This window comes from Astyanax mexicanus, chromosome 22, assembly GCF_023375975.1.
Source record: "Astyanax mexicanus isolate ESR-SI-001 chromosome 22, AstMex3_surface, whole genome shotgun sequence".
Taxonomy (NCBI): domain Eukaryota; kingdom Metazoa; phylum Chordata; class Actinopteri; order Characiformes; family Acestrorhamphidae; genus Astyanax; species Astyanax mexicanus.
In genome coordinates, this window is record NC_064429.1 from 21,949,894 (window position 1) to 21,965,975 (window position 16,082).

General features: G+C 35.8%; 1 protein-coding gene across 1 annotated transcript in view; it reads right to left on the minus strand.

The window, feature by feature from the left end:
- Positions 1-15,706, minus strand: part of tmem161b (transmembrane protein 161B) — a 44,997-nt gene extending 29,291 nt beyond the window's left edge. The window contains exons 1-2 of the mRNA XM_022667452.2: positions 15,228-15,706; positions 3,348-3,600 (exon numbers count right to left, since the gene is read on the minus strand). Coding sequence (XP_022523173.1) covers positions 3,348-3,350 — 3 coding nt within the window. The 5' untranslated portion in view covers positions 3,351-3,600; positions 15,228-15,706. The remainder of the gene's footprint in view (positions 1-3,347; positions 3,601-15,227) is intronic.
- Between the last annotated feature and the right edge of the window lie 376 nt (positions 15,707-16,082).

A 16,082-nucleotide genomic window follows, 5' to 3' on the forward strand; every position in this document is an offset into this window, starting at 1 on the left:
TAACCTGGAGATAAGACGAGTGAGTATTTCTAAACCAGCATCTCGACTATTCTAGAGAAAACATAAAAAAAATGGTACAACAAATGATCAATCTAATAGGTGATATGACTTAAAAATATGATAAATAAAAAAAATCAGACCTAAATATCAAATGACTGAAATAGGCCTCAACATACAGTTTGCTTCTTATCAGTGCAAACACAGTGTACACAAGCTGAAGGGCATCTTAAGGTCAAAAGCAGCCATTAAGGTGATACCCACAACTCCACCTGCCCTCCATTTGAGTGACCAATGTCATCCACAGGTGTGACAGGTAAAAATAATGAAGACTATTTTCAATACTTTTTAGACACTGAATAGCACTAAATCAATAATAGATCATGATTTAGACTATGAGCTCATCATGATCATGATCTAGTATATATTGAAATTATTAAGAGAGAAACTTAATAGGTCACTCTGCAGTTCACACAAACACATTTGATTTAGCTATACAAGTTTTGTATTCAACTTGAGTGTCCTCAGTCTTTAGTTAAATCTGCATGGATAACTAGCTAGTTATGTTATGTATGTAATTTTACAATACAATAAAATATATATTGCCCAGATCTTACTTAACAGAACAGTAGGTTTTACACACAGAGAGACTTTAATCATTTAGCTAGCCTATTAGCTAGCTAGCTAAACATAGATTTAATGGTTACATTGAATGAAGCCTATTCCGCTAAGCTAGCTCTATTCCTTTTCATTTCTGGCAAGCTAGCCAGCCTGAAGATTGACAGATGGAGTTGAAGCTTGATGTTGATAATCACTTATATCTTCTTTATCTTTAGCTATCTACATTACCATAACCATAAACAGAAGCTGGACAGCTAGTTAGGTTACCTACCTGAAGCTATGACTATAGTTGGTCAGCCAACAGAGTGATGGATGGAGCTGAAGATGAAGATGATATAGATACAGTATGTAGCTACTGTTCTCATCTCCCTCATCATCATCATCACCTTCTTTATCTTTAGCTATGACCATGACCACAAACAGAAACTAGACATGTTAGTTACCTAGCTAGCTGAAGCTATGAGAAAAGGGTCCTTGTTAACTAGCTGGATAGCTAGATAGATTAGATAGTTAGATTAGCTAAGATCGCTAGCTGAAGCTAGGAGTAGTCAGCCAGCCTGCAGAGTGATGGATGGAGCTAAAGATAAAGCTAATCTTAACACATTTAGCTAGCTAGCAATGAAGATCTCTTTTGTGAAGCTGAATGGGTCCTTGTTAGCTAGCTAACTAGCTCAGCTAGCTAGATAGTGTAGCTAGCTGAAACTATGAGACAAGCCAGGCAGCCTGCAGAGTGATGGATGGAGCTGAAGATGATCTAGAGACTGTATGTAGCTACTGTTCTCATCTCTATTATCCCCATCATCATCATCACCTTCTTAATCGTTAGATATATTCATGATCATGACCATAACCAAAAGCTGGACAGCTGGCTGAAGCTATGATACCAGTTAGACAGCCTGCAGAGTGATGAATTGAACTGTAGATGAAGATGGTATAGAGAAAGTAGTTAGCTACTGTTCTCATCTTAATCATCATCATCAATAAATCACCCTCTTTACCTTTAGCTATATTTATGATCATGACCATAAACAGAAGCCTAATCGTTAGGTTAGCTAGCTGAAGTAGATGAAGATGAAGATGGTACAGAGAAAGTAGCTAGCTACTGTTCTCATCTCAATCATTATCATAATAAATCACCCTCTTTACCTTAAGCTATATTTATGATCATGACCATAAACAAAAGCCTCATAGTTAGGTTAGCTAGCTGAAGCTATGACTGGTTGATCAGCCTGCAGAGTGATGGATGGAGCTAAAGATGAAGATGATCTAGAGACAGTATGTAGCTACTGTTCTCATCTCCATCACCACCATCATCATCATCATCATCATCATCATCATCTTCTTTATCTTTAGCTATATTCATTACCATGATCATAAATAGAAACTAGGCAGGTTAGCTAGCTAGTTAGCTGAAGCTATGAGAAAAAGCTAGTCAGACTGCAGAGCTATCTTCATGATCATGATCATGAACAGAAGCTAGGTTAGCTAACCTAGCTAACACACACAGAATGCAGTAACCTCATAAGAACATATCTAGCTAGCTTCCTAAAAAGATCTACTTAATGAAATTGAGTGGATCCTTGTTAGCTAGCTAGCTAACCCAACTGTTATTAACTATCTTCAAGAACATGACCATAAACAGAAGCTAGCTTCATTATTATCATCACCTTCTTTACCTTTAGCCATATTTATGATCATGACCATGAACAGAAGCTGGTTAGCTAGTTAGGATAGCTAACTGAATGTATGAGAAAAGCTAGTCAGTCTGCAGAGTAATGGATGGAGCTAAAGATGATCTACAGGCAGTAGCAATGAAGGACACATTTAGCTAGCTAGCTATGAAGATCTCCTTCATGAAGCTGAATGGGTCCTTGTAAGCTAGCTAACCCAACTGTGTTTAGATTATCTTCACCTTCTTCCTTATAGGATCAGCTAGCTGGATAGGTTAGGAAGCTGAGGCTGAAACTATGAGACAAGATAGAGAGCTTGCAGAGTGATGGATATGAGCTGAAGATGATCTAGAGACAGTAAGTTACATAGCTACTGTCCTTAACTCTATTATCCTCATCATCATCATCATTATCATCCTCATCCACATAATTATCATCATAATTACAATCACTGTCATTGTATCTATATGATCATGACCACAAACAGAAGCTGGATAGCTAGGTTAGCTAGGATAGTTAGCTGAAGCTATGATACCAGTTAGACAGCCTGCAGAGTGATGGATGGATCTGAAGATGATCTAGAGACAGCTACTATTTTCATCTCCATCATCATCATCATCATCATCATCACCTTCTTTATCTTTAGCTATATTCATCAACATGAACATAAACAGAAGTCTCATAGCTAGGTTAGCTAGCTGATGATACCAGTTAGTCAGTGATAGATGGAGCTGAAAATAAGTATGATGATCTAGAGACAGTAAGTTAGATAGCTAGGTAGCTAATCATACTGTCTCTATATCTTCTTCATCTTCTTCAGCTTTATCTTCATGACGATGATCATGATCATAAACAGAAGCTAGATAGCTAGTTAGCTTAGCTATGTGAGCTAAGTTAGCGCTAAATAAACCGACACAGAATACAGTAACCACATACAAAGAACGTAGATACCTAGCTAACATAACAGCCATAAAGATCTCCTTCATGGAGCTGAATGGGTCCTAGTTAGCCAGCTAACCCAGATCTCAGCAGATGTTAGCTTTAGCCTCCTGCACTCACCATGTTGCTGCAGCAGCGGCTCGGCGCCGACGCTCACTCTGAACACCGCGGGTCGGTAGGGTAGCAGCGCGGAGATCATAAGCCTGCTGGACTCTGCTGCTGTTATCTGAGAGCAAAGGGGTCAACAGGCCAATCTGAACCCGCACGACCTGCCAACTTCACATCCCTGTGTCCACCCTGATCCCCCTCAGTGTTTTCAACTGCAGTAGAGGTCACGCTGGGATTCCTCACCACAGGCAGCCAGCGGATACGCCTGAAATAAAGTCAAAACAACGCTTAACATTCCGTTCTTCAGAGTGATCCACATGATGTAGGATTATTTTATGAATATATCTGTATCATAAAACGTTCGCAATAAAATACCGCCTATTTATGCTGCTTGTATTCTAGTTTAGCTGCACACAGGCAAATGCTTAGGTCCCCCTTCCTCCTGTGAAGGACCCGATAGTCGCAGGAGGCTTGAAAGCGCATGTGACGTTTTTCTGCCGGTGCTGGGGGTCTGCGGGAGCTGAAGGAGGGGGTGTTTATTTATGCTCACGTTCAAAAGTCATAATTTGTCTATTTGTGATATTTTTATTCAAATGTCTTAATAGTGAAAAACAGTGAAGTGTGTTCAAATTATGTTTGCAGATGTCAGACAGTGTTTTTCTGTTGACAGACCAAAATTTTTAGCTAGGTTATCTGTTATGTGGCTCCTTGAAGACTGCTTAGGTTAGTTAACTTCTCTGTAATTTTCCTATGCAGTACCAAACAAAAGTTTAGACACACCTTCTCATTCATTGTTTTTCTTTATTTCATTTATTTTCTACACTATACACTGCCTGGTCAGAAAAAAATATATATTTGTAAGTCTCTTTGAATAAAATTGTCCACTAAATGCTATGTAATGTAAAATAATGTAATGCAATATAATGTATTGTTAGCACTCCTAGCGATATTGGTTTTACTACTGGTGACGTGCAGTACAGCCATCTTGGATTTTGAACTCGAGGTTGATGAGGCTCTCTTGGCGTTCCTACTAGGAAATCTGACTTGTAGGAGCATTTCAGTTAAATTTTCCACCTAGGTACTAGAAAATTAATTCCAGCATCCAAATTCAAATCAAACGCTACATATCTTTCTGAGATTTCACAGGAAGTTGGCAATCTGATGGACAAATGTTTCCAATGTACTGGTGTGGTGGCGTCAGGTAAGGTCATTAGTGAGGTCAGGTGCATGCATAAAACACTGCTTACTCTTTCCGCTGCAGCTTGATTGATGTTTATAGACCATTGGCCATCAGTCTCCTCACTTCCCAGACATTTACAGACTGCTGTTAAAAGAAGAGAGGATGCTACACTATGATTGATATGGCCCTGTCTCAACTTTTTGAGCTGCATTCTTACCATTAAGTTCTAAATGAGTAAGTCTTTTTATGAAATGGTAAAATTACACTTTTAACATCTAATATGTAAAAACTCTTCTATTGTGAATAAAATGTTTTTTTTTTTAAACAGATATTTTGTTACTGTATTAAAATCATTACACCCTTAATAGTCAATAATTCCTTCTAAATGTTTTAGTTCTTCCCATGTTGGTCATGGAAAAGTAACAAAAAAAAAATGAAACACTCAAAAGTGGAGAAAACTTTACCTAGTCAGTAGACTAAGAACACGGTTGTTTCACTTTAAATAGTGGGCAGTTAGTGGCAGTTTAGTCATTTGTGTGTCAGGAATGTGCTCCCCCTTCCTATGAGCCCAAACATCAACCTAGGTGTGTGTATAGCAAAACACACTATAAAATGACCCTCTCTGTGTATTGACACAACGCCTCTCTTGAACACACACCACGCACACACATGTATATACATACACATACAGTATATACCTCTGGAATATAATTAAAAGGAAGATGAATGATCACAAGCCATGAACAAACCTGAACTGCTTGAATTTTGCACCAGGAGTGGCCTAAATTATTCAAAAGTAGCGTGTAAGACTGGTGGAGGAGAACATGCCAAGATGCATGAAAACTGTAATTAAAAACCAGGGTTATTTCACCAAATATTGATTTCTGAACTCTTAAAACTTTATGAATATGTTTAAAACTTGTTTTCTGCATTATTTGAGGTCTGAAAGCTCTGCATCTTTTTTGTTATTTCAGCCAGGTTTCATTTTCTGCAAATACATTTCTGCAGACAATATTTTTCTTTGGAATTTGGGAGAAATGTTGTCTGTAGTTTATAGTATAAAACAACAATGTTCATTTTACTCAAACATATACCTATAAATAGCAAAAGAGAAACTGATTCAATTGAAGTGGTCTTTTCCAGAGCTATATATGAACATGTAAATCTGCTGTTAAAATGTGTAGGTAGAGCACAAATAGACTACACTAAAATATCATTATCAAACTTTGTAACGTGACAAAATAATGCAAAAAAATAAAATATTGTATTGTAAAAATTACATTATTTTATACATTATTGTATCAATAATTAGGTTTTTGGGAAACATAATTTTAGATGTTATATATTAAGTATTGGATTATGAAGTACTTTAGCATTACAAACATTACTTGTAGTCTAGACCTTAAACTCAGTCCAGTTCATCTAGTTTATCCATTTATGTTATTAGCTAACATGGAACTGTCCCTGTGTTTAGCACCCACAGCGCATTTGTGGTGACTAAATAATGGAAGATCCGGTTGATAGAAAGACCACCCCCTTCTCAACTCCAACACAGACAGCCACAGTGGGCCACAACAAACTCCCGGTATTGCGTTGCATACAATATGTCATAAACATAAACACCATCAACACATCAACACAATGGTATTCCTGAAAGTATGTTCAATTCATACCCTTCTATTTTAGCAATTCATAAATGTTCATTTTTTTCTCTCTCACTATTACCTTGAATACTGCCCTTAATACTGGTTTAAAACAGCTCTACTGGAACTTCCATTTATTAAAAAGGCAAATCAAAAATAGACTTTAACTGAATTAATTAAACTATTCCAATTAAACATTTGCAGAACCTGACAATGGCAAGATGTGTTCTTGTAATCAATGCAGTTTGTGTATTTCAAGTGAAAATCAAGAACAGAAGTAGCCCAGAGCTATTTAGTAATTCAGCCCCAGGTTAAACATTAATGAACATTAATGAATTCCGCATAGACTATAAAATTCTCCTGTTAACGTATAAAGCCCTACACGGACTCGCTCCTGAGTATTTACAAGACCTCATCTCCTCCTGTTATGAACCACCGCGATTACTCAGATCTCAGGGTGCTGGTTTATTAGTAGTTCCTAAAATTCAGAGGAGCTCTGCAGGAGGAAGAGCTTTCTCTTATAAAGCGCCTCAACTCTGGAATAATCTCCCCGAATATGTTCGGGACTCAGACACAGTCTCAATCTTTAAGTCTAGACTGAAAACTTACTTGTTTAGTTTAGCTTTTGGTAATTAATGTTTTTCCCTTTAGATAAGGCTGCAGATTCAGGGGTTCATGGACAGAGGAAATTGTGGTAAACTGAGATGCTGGTGCTGTTGTTCTCCCACTGCACACGGTCACTCAGGTTTGTGGACGGTGGAGTGGGTGGATGCTGGTGTTTCAGGGTGCCTCCATGTCTATGTTACCTTCTGGCTCTCTGCCTTTAGTTAGGCTGTTTTATTCAGTTCTGCCGGAGTCATTTGCCACACTCTGATAATGTTTTAATATTCTCAGTTTTGCATAAATCCAGTAAAAACTAATTCCATCTCTCTGCTTTCCTCCGAGTTACTGACTGCCCACCTGTCTGACCCGATACCGATGTTGGACCCTCAGGCTCTCACGTCTCCTGTCCAGCCTGATGGAAGTTTCTGAAGTCAGCTCTTCTCCACCACCACCACAGATCAGCTGCTCATCGACCATCTTACTCTCCACTACAGATTACACCCAAGCCATTAGTGGCGCTATTACACTCCTGAGTACATAAAACCTATGTGGATGTATAAAAGACTTTTTAAATTTTAATTTAAAAGCCGTTTGACCAGTGGTAGGATGGTCCCCCCTTTAATGTGAGTCTTGGTCCTCCCAAGGTTTCTTCCTCCTCCTGCAGCTCTGAGGGAGTTTTTCCTTGCCTCCGCGCTCACTGGGGGTTCTGTATTATGTATATTCTATGTTTAATGTTTTGCCTGATTCTTTGTCCTGTAATCATGTTTCTGTAAAGCTGCTTTGTGCCAACACCTGTTGTAAAAAGCGCTATACAAATAAATTTGATTTGATTTGATTTGATGAACTCTCAAAAGGCAAAGTTACCTTTAGTTAATTAAAGGAAGGAACATAAATTTGTAGCGTTGTTAGTGGTGAAGCCCTGCCTTGCTGTGGAGATCTGTGCAAGCGCAGTAGATATAACAGATGCTACAAATTATTAATGAGGTTCTTGTTAATTTTTTTGTTTATTAGTGATGTAAAATATATTTCTAAAATGCTAAGCTGACCTTCAATTCCAGTATTTTGGTATCTCTACTCCAAACAGATAAAAGACTGGTCTTGCATGACTAAAAATAACTGCCTGGCCACATTGCAAGATGGCGGTAGAGTGAACTGAATTGCCTATTAAGACTTTAATCAAACATGAACTTTTTGTCTTTTTTTTTTTTGTTTTTATTTACAGACAGCCAGATTATGTTCAAAATTAAAAAGCAAAATTTTGAGTTAAAATTAAGTTAAAAATTAAGTTAATCATTATAGAATAAAACTATTATTATTACTATTATTATTACTTATTTCTTTTTGCATGATCTGGTAGCCACATTGTTCCACATGCTAGTCAGAAAAAATGTTTGACATAAATATTGGGACATAACCAAGAACCCAGCTAACAGAGAATGTTCTAAGAACATTTAGCAATGTTTTTAAAAGGTCTTAGCCTGTATCATTACAGAAATTATGTCATAATACATAATATTGTCAGTGCCAGGCAGGGATGAGACAAGCACAGATGCAATAAAAAAGCTTTATTATATAAGGTTTATCCAAAATCATAGTGAAAACCAAAAAACTTACCAAGAATTGTAAGACCAATAGTAAGTCCAAGTCGATAACAAGGTAAGGCAGTATAGAGGGGCAAGGCAAATAGTTAAAAATACAAAAATAGGTCAAACACAGAACAAACTATACACTAATCTTATACTCAGTGGGTAATGAGTGAAGTGCAGTGGTAATTATAGTGAGGTAAACAGGTGAATTCAGTACTCAGGTGATTATGGTCTTGAAGGTGTCTTGTGAGGGATCAGTCATGTGAGGGAGTGAATGAGTGATGTCAGTGTGTAATGCATTCTGGGTAATAAGTCCGGAGCTGAAAGATCACTGGTAACCACAGGTGCAGGAGGAAAGGAAGAGCTTTTAGTGCCAGGTGTAACAAGAAATGATTTGTGTTGTTCTTAAAACGTTTCTTACATAACATTCCCGGCTAGACAAAAACTATGAAATGATAGAAATATGAAAAGCTCTCTGAAACTAAAAATTAAAACATTGACACAAGTGCCGTTGCAATGGCGTTTCCAGAACATTTAAAAAAGTTAAATAAAAATGTTTTTCTTTAAAGAATATCTAAAAAACTTGACAGATTAAACATTCTAGAAATGTTAGATGTCAGAAAAAAATTCTACTAACCAAAAATCGTTACCCGAACATAATGTTCCTCACCTGATTCAGGAGCTTTAGGTATCCTTAACTCTGTTTAAACAGAGTTGACATCACACATGACATCACACATTTAGATTTTTTGTCTCTAGAACACAAATGATCCATCAGTCTAGCTGTTTCCACCCCATGCTGAGCTACAGTAGTTACATTGCTTCCAGATGTCAAGGAGAGCTTGATATCTGAGACACATTCTCAAAGTTTTATTCCAAAATTTATAAAGTAACAACTGCTTCTAATCCGTTTAACCGTATACCAGCGGTATGAGTGAACGTCTTAATCTTCAGGGAGTTAGTTTACAGTACAGCAGTACAGCATCACTCCACTAACACATCATACAGTGCGTCACTGTTTCTATTCTTTTCATTAGGCTCTTTGCCATGGGTTTTATTTTTAGATGAAACATCGTTATCTAGGTCGGGGAGTACACAGTCAACTTTCACACACATTTTTTTTTGTCTCTGCTCCTTATCCATGTGATCTCTCCTTGGTGCCATCTCCTTTGTTCTAAGTCCCCAGGCCTGTAGTATAGATAAAGACAATGAAAAACTACTACAGCCTAGCCTTTGCATAATCGATCAAACGCACTTATTTTGGAATGTCATGCTTTATTTTTAATGACAAGAGGGTTTTTTCACCATTTGGAAACGGAACACGATTACACTACATTTCCATCTTTTATTAATCAAACATGATTTGAAATGTGTGCCACATCTCCCAGCTGTTGTGCCCGAGAGAGAGAGAGAGAGAGAAATTAGCTTCAAAAACACTGTAAACTTTAACGTTTCTTTTTTTTTTTTTTGTATATTTCAGCACTGTATCTGGAAGAAAATCCAGTCTCAATAGATTTTGTGGAATTTATTTTTACAACATAGTAAATACATTGTACACTTTTGTTTTATTAAACAAAATTAAATAAGCAAAAAACACTACAAGTAAACAAAAATGGCTTGTAAATTACATTACATTGCGGGAAAAATACTGAATTTTTGGCACTGAAAGAAGCACTTGAAATTCTTTATTTTTCCAAAAATAGTCAGTGCACCTTTTAATCCAGTGCGCCTTATGTATGAAATTACCAGTCAGGTTGTAAGGAGCATTATTTTATTAGCATTATTAGCAGTATTAGCATTAGATGCTAACCATAGCGCTAACTCTTTTGCCGTTCAGAGGTGAGTATATCAGACTGTAGTCTGTGTGTTTACCTGGTTAAAAAACAAGCTATGTGGGAGGAACCGCTATCTGATAGCACCCTGGGTTACCAGAACATTCAGGGTTGTCAGGCATCAATAACTAGCGCTATATCACTGCTAACCGTGGCTAGCCCTGCTGCTAACCATGCTAAAATATTGGAAATCTAAGCTTACTGCAAATAAATGGAAGCACTTTACTCACCCAAATAAACTGTTTTTAGGAGAGAAATAAGGAAAACATGGCGACAACCTTGTTCCTTTCTAGTGTTGCTTAAAATTACATTACATTTGGCAGATGCTTTTGTCCAAAGTGACTTACAATAGTGAAGAACAAAAGTAATAGAAGTTAAAGGTAAAAACGTCTTTAGAGGAGGTCAAAGGGAAATTATGGGATAGAGGAGTAAAGGAAGGGAAGAAGGAAATGAGGTTAGAAGTAGTTAGTGTGTTAGAGGTGTTAAGAGAGTAAGTGCTCTTTAAAGAGCTCTTATATTTAAAATGCACCTTTTAAATACAATGCATCTTATAGTGCGAAAAATACGGTACAATAATATGTCTAATAAGTACAAATTTTCAACATATAAAAACTGAACATGGGTACACTGCAATATTAGCTTTTTTGTAACTGTGTCTATTAATAACGGTTTAAACTGTATTTGTTGTGATTTTTTTTAGAATTATTTTGTGGCAATGTGGGTCAGTATTTTAACAACACATGAAATAAATCATATATTTATGCTTTTTAAGGATATTTTTAGAGAGCGTCAAAGGGTAAAAAAAATGTTTTACAAAATAGTGTGCTAAAAATGAAGTGCAATTCAACAGTTGCAAAAATAAGCATGTAAAACTGAACACTATTCCGCTCCATTTCCATGTTTTATTAATCAAGCACGATTTGATATGTGTGTCACATCTCCCAGCTGTTGTGCCCTAGAGAGAGAGAGGGAGAGAAAGAGAGAGAGAAAAAGAGGGTGAGATTTGCTACAAAAACATGGTAAACTTTCCTGTTTCTGTTTGTGTAAATATTGCTGTACTTTTTTTGTGGAATTTTTGTTTTTATGTTCTAAAAAGGAATGGTTCATATTTTTACAACAAAAATTTAAACACAGCATGTATTTTTGTTTTATTCAACAGGTTAATATGGAAAAAATGGAAAAAGACAGTACACATTAACTAGTGAGTTACAAAAAAAATAGTTGAATTTAGTTGCAATTAATTAATATAATACATAAATAAGATGATCTAATAATGGGTTGACATTCAATCAGCTACTTGCTAATGTTTAGCAGTCCAAAAATATATATTTTTCAGTAGGATCACCATATTCACTCTTATTCATAGTTTTTTTTTTTCACATTTGATAATGACAGTTTTTGTGTAAATGTTATACTTTTACCATTTATACCATTATACTGTCACTCTGGGCCACATAGACAAGAATAATAGGTAAAAAATATAAATGTACAGTATGTTAACATATATAATACAAACTGATTAGTCATTTGACTGATGTAAATTATGCTCAAAAAGGATTTTTTTTATATGTAATTTTGTACTTTGAAACTGGTCAGTTTGACCCAGACTGGTCACTACAGTGTGTTGCTATAATAGACTTTCTGAAATCAGTTTATGAACATTCAGATATGTTGGTTTCTATAATAACATCTGTAACAATTATGATTATGAGGATGATCTTTGTTATGAAATATGATTAATACTTTAGAATCTATTCTTGCATTGTGATGCCTTTTCTCTTTTTACATAAGCCACGTTACATAAAAGGACACCTCTCTCTGAAAACTCATATGAAAAGAATTCACTTTCAGCAGACAATAGTTCACCTTGTCTATTCAAACGAACACTGTTGGCCCATCCCCGTTTTGTGTACAGTATTTATATTACTTTGCCATTATTTTAGTGAATGCACCGTTGGCATTTATTTGCCATTATGGTATCGGGCCCCATTTAGAAGAATCATACTCTTTCTGTCAAATGTCATGTGATATTTTTTTTTCCAGAGACGTAATGTTATTTAAAAGAAGCAGAGCAGGTAGTGTTGTTTTTTTTATCATAATTTTTTTAGTCACACATATTTAAATGTCTTGCGTGGATGTAAATGTCACCTCGGAGCACTGTTGACATTAGACCCAGGTTGCATACTTCAGTCGGCTCGAGAGGAAAAGAAAAAAGAGAGAAAGAAAAAAAGGTGGGAAATGTGAAAATAAAAGAATTAAGTGCTTCCCAAGATTCAAGATTTAGTTAAATTCATAATCATTAAGGGTAAACAACATGGCAAAAATATATCTACACAATATTTGGACAAGACATTAATTTTCATGATAATCAATATGTATTATGATTAGGGCTGTCAGTGTTAAAGCATTAACACACGATTAATTTAGAATCAGAAACGTGTTACTATTTTTTTAGCGCAATTAATTATACTACGAAGTTTGACTTCCGCCGCAATCTGCCCCACCCAACGCACAGATTTTTTTTTCTGGAGCAGCTCAGTTGTGGTGAAAACATGATCTGGTCTCAAAAATACTTTTTAATTGAGTTAAAATGGAAATAAGGTTCAGTTTATTCTGATATAATAGCCAGATAATATACTGCTATGAATGAACGCTGTCTCTGCTGCTCCATGCTGTTATGTGCAGCGTTCACTGCTCATAGCCATGACACTCCGTTTTCTTCTTTTATACTAGTATTTTAATTGACACCACTAATATAAATATAATTGCTTTTACATTTGTCACATTTACATTTAAATATCCACTATAAAAACTGATTAATCACAGTTAATCACAGAATATTTTTGCGATTAATCAGATTTATTTTTGTTTAATTAATTGACACCACTTATTATGATGTTTTATTTTTCTGAGGATTAAGGACAAGATATATAACAATTAATGTAACAGTTAATTGTAACAATTAATGAAACGGGGTTTATTCAACTTAAATAATTACTTTACTTCAAATAAGGATTAATTTAAGGTGCTTATTTGAGGTGACTGAGCCCAGTGCAACTGTTTGTTACCAAATAAAATTTTATTCTAAATTGTATTCTAGCAGCTCATATATTTTTGGTTTGGTTCAACTCAAAAGTTGTCTGTTTTTGTAATAATGCAAAAACATGTCTGCATTTAAAGTGGACAAAACTGTGCATACAAATTAAAAATACATGCTTAATTTGGATGATTCACTATTTGAAATAAATGTAACAATGTACATGTAATGCCCTATTTTTTTAAGATGAGTGCACTTGTTATATTACATTTAATTTACGTGTTTATTTTTGAGTGTACAGTCTTTCTTTCAGTCTTTTAGTTTGTTTTGAACATATTTATCTATAAAATTCTCTTAGAAATATGTGTTTTGACACATTTTATAACAGTCACAGTATCATATTATCACTTTTATTAAAAAACCTCAGTTTTGCCATTTGTCACTTTTTGACAAAATGTAGTACATTTATTAGTACATTTCCCCCCATTTTTTCTCTTCATATTTTTCATATACAGTTGCCAAAAAAGATAGGTGGAAGAAGGTGGTGAGTTTTAGGCCTAACAGGATAAAAAAAAAAGAAACCCTTCAATTAAAAATAGCAAATACAAAATGTACAGTTTGAAAAGTTTTGCTAATGCTAACTAAATGGTAACTCAACTAGCTTTTATTGACAGCTAGTTAATACATGCAACGGTACTGTTACTGTTACATTACTCAACTATTTTTTAGTTAAGTGGACATTTGTGAGCACACATACATTCAAATTGAGATTCAACTTATAATAACTGAGTTTAGTCTGTTTTGCCATTGGTAGCTTCTTTACCATTGGCCTATGGCACAATCTATTTGCATACTAGATGTGTCCCCCGGTTTCTTTCCTCCCAGGCTACCTTACCTAAACTTGTAGATCATATATCATGATTAACTGCTTGATCTCTGTGTTGTAGGCTCTAAGAGCAAGCATCATTTCTGAGCTGCTACTGTAACTCTGTGTTGGCTGTGCTCTCAATACTGTTCACTCTATAGCATTTTCTTTCTTTATCTGCTTTTCTATGAGTATTTAAAATATATACTTGAATTAATCAAAGAGAAGACTAAAAACAAATCTACAAATTTTATTCACCTTTTTATAAACTATTCATTGTAAAACTATTATGCAAAACAAATGAAATAACAAAATATATATATATTTGTGTTCTGGTTAAGTTCTGGCAGGATTTTTATTAATTATGTAATTTTTACTAAAACCAATGTAGCATACAGTACTTGAGAATAATGTTTAAATAAAGTATAAAAGTTCAGGAAAATCCTAATTTGAAATATACAGCTCTGAAAAAAATGAAGAGACAACTTCAGTGTCTGAATCAGTTTCTCTTATTTTGCTATTTATAGGTTTATGTTTGAGTAAAATTAACATTGTTGTTTTATTCCATAAACTACTGACATTTCTCCCAAATTCCAAATAAAAATATTGTCATTTAGAGCATTTATTTGCAGAAAATGAGAAATGGCTGAAATAAGATAAATAACATAAAAAAGATACAGAGCTTTCAGACCTAAAATAATGCAAATAAAAAAACTAGTTTATATTCATAAAGTTTTAGAAGTTCAGAAATCAGAAAGTATTTAGTGGAATAACCCTGGTTTTTAATCACAGTTTTCATGCATCTTGGCATGTTCTCCTCCACTAGTCTTACACACTGCTTTTGGATAACTTTATGCCACTCCTGGTGCAAAATTCCAAGCAGTTCAGCTTGGTTTGATGGTTTGTGATCATCCATCTTCCTCTTGACTATATTCCAGAGGTTTTCAATTTGGTAAAATCAAAGAAACTCATAATTTTTAAGTGGTCTCTTATTTTTATATATACATTTGTTAAATTTCCTGTACTTTTTCTTAACATTTCTTCGGTAATCAGTTACAACAAAGGTTTCGAGTTTAGAGAACATATTGGGTTTTACAGTGAGTGAATGATGTTAGTGCTTATTATTGCATTGCTGCCTTACTGTACCTTTGTGTAGCAGATCCGTCTAGGCTTTCTGTCCTTGTGCTGTGGAATAGGCACCGTACCAGGCCCGGAAAGGGAGGGGCCGGGCTGGGTCTGAGAGGGCCAGAGCGCTTTGTGGCCATGTTGGGTCAGACGGACCCCCTGAGGAGAAGCCCCACACCTCTCACTCAATCACTCCATACAGGCCTCCACCGTGTTGTGAAGTGTCTGTGTAAAGACGGCCAGATCCTTCAGACCGACCGGCCTCGGCTGAAATGGAGAAGGGCCCCCCATTCTCATTAGCGCGCCGCGCATGCTATTGGGCCGGCATGCTAATAGGCGTGCTTCTAGTTGTTCTTCTCCTTCTCTTTTTATTTCTTTTGCAGCACCATCAATTTTAGGATTGGAGAATTGGCGTTGTCGGCCATATTGTCCCCAAATAGAGGCGCTTAAATTGAAAGCAGTTGGATAGTCCGTCCAGCATCAAATCATCAGCTCATGCATGTTAGATGAGTAGAGTGCAATGCTGGGATGTGCTAATTAAAAAAAGCAAGGGGGAGGGCTGTGTGGCTAGACTGGAGAGAGAGAAAGAGAGAGAGAGAGAGGGAATTCTCTTGATCAGGTAATTAAACACCCAGTCGGAGCCATTCTCTCTCTTTCTCTCTTGGTTTTGGACTGGAGATGAAGAAGAACACTGGACCAATCTGATTTTTTTAAATGGATGAATTCCCAAAAGCCAGTAAGACCAGTAAGAATTCTGAGGCGACATGGACAGGCCTCTTGCATCCATCGCCGTCGTTCATTATTATGTGCATGCTTGTGCTGCGTTCACCTATATAGCCGTTCCATGCTCTATGCAAATCTATTGTCTGTACTGTG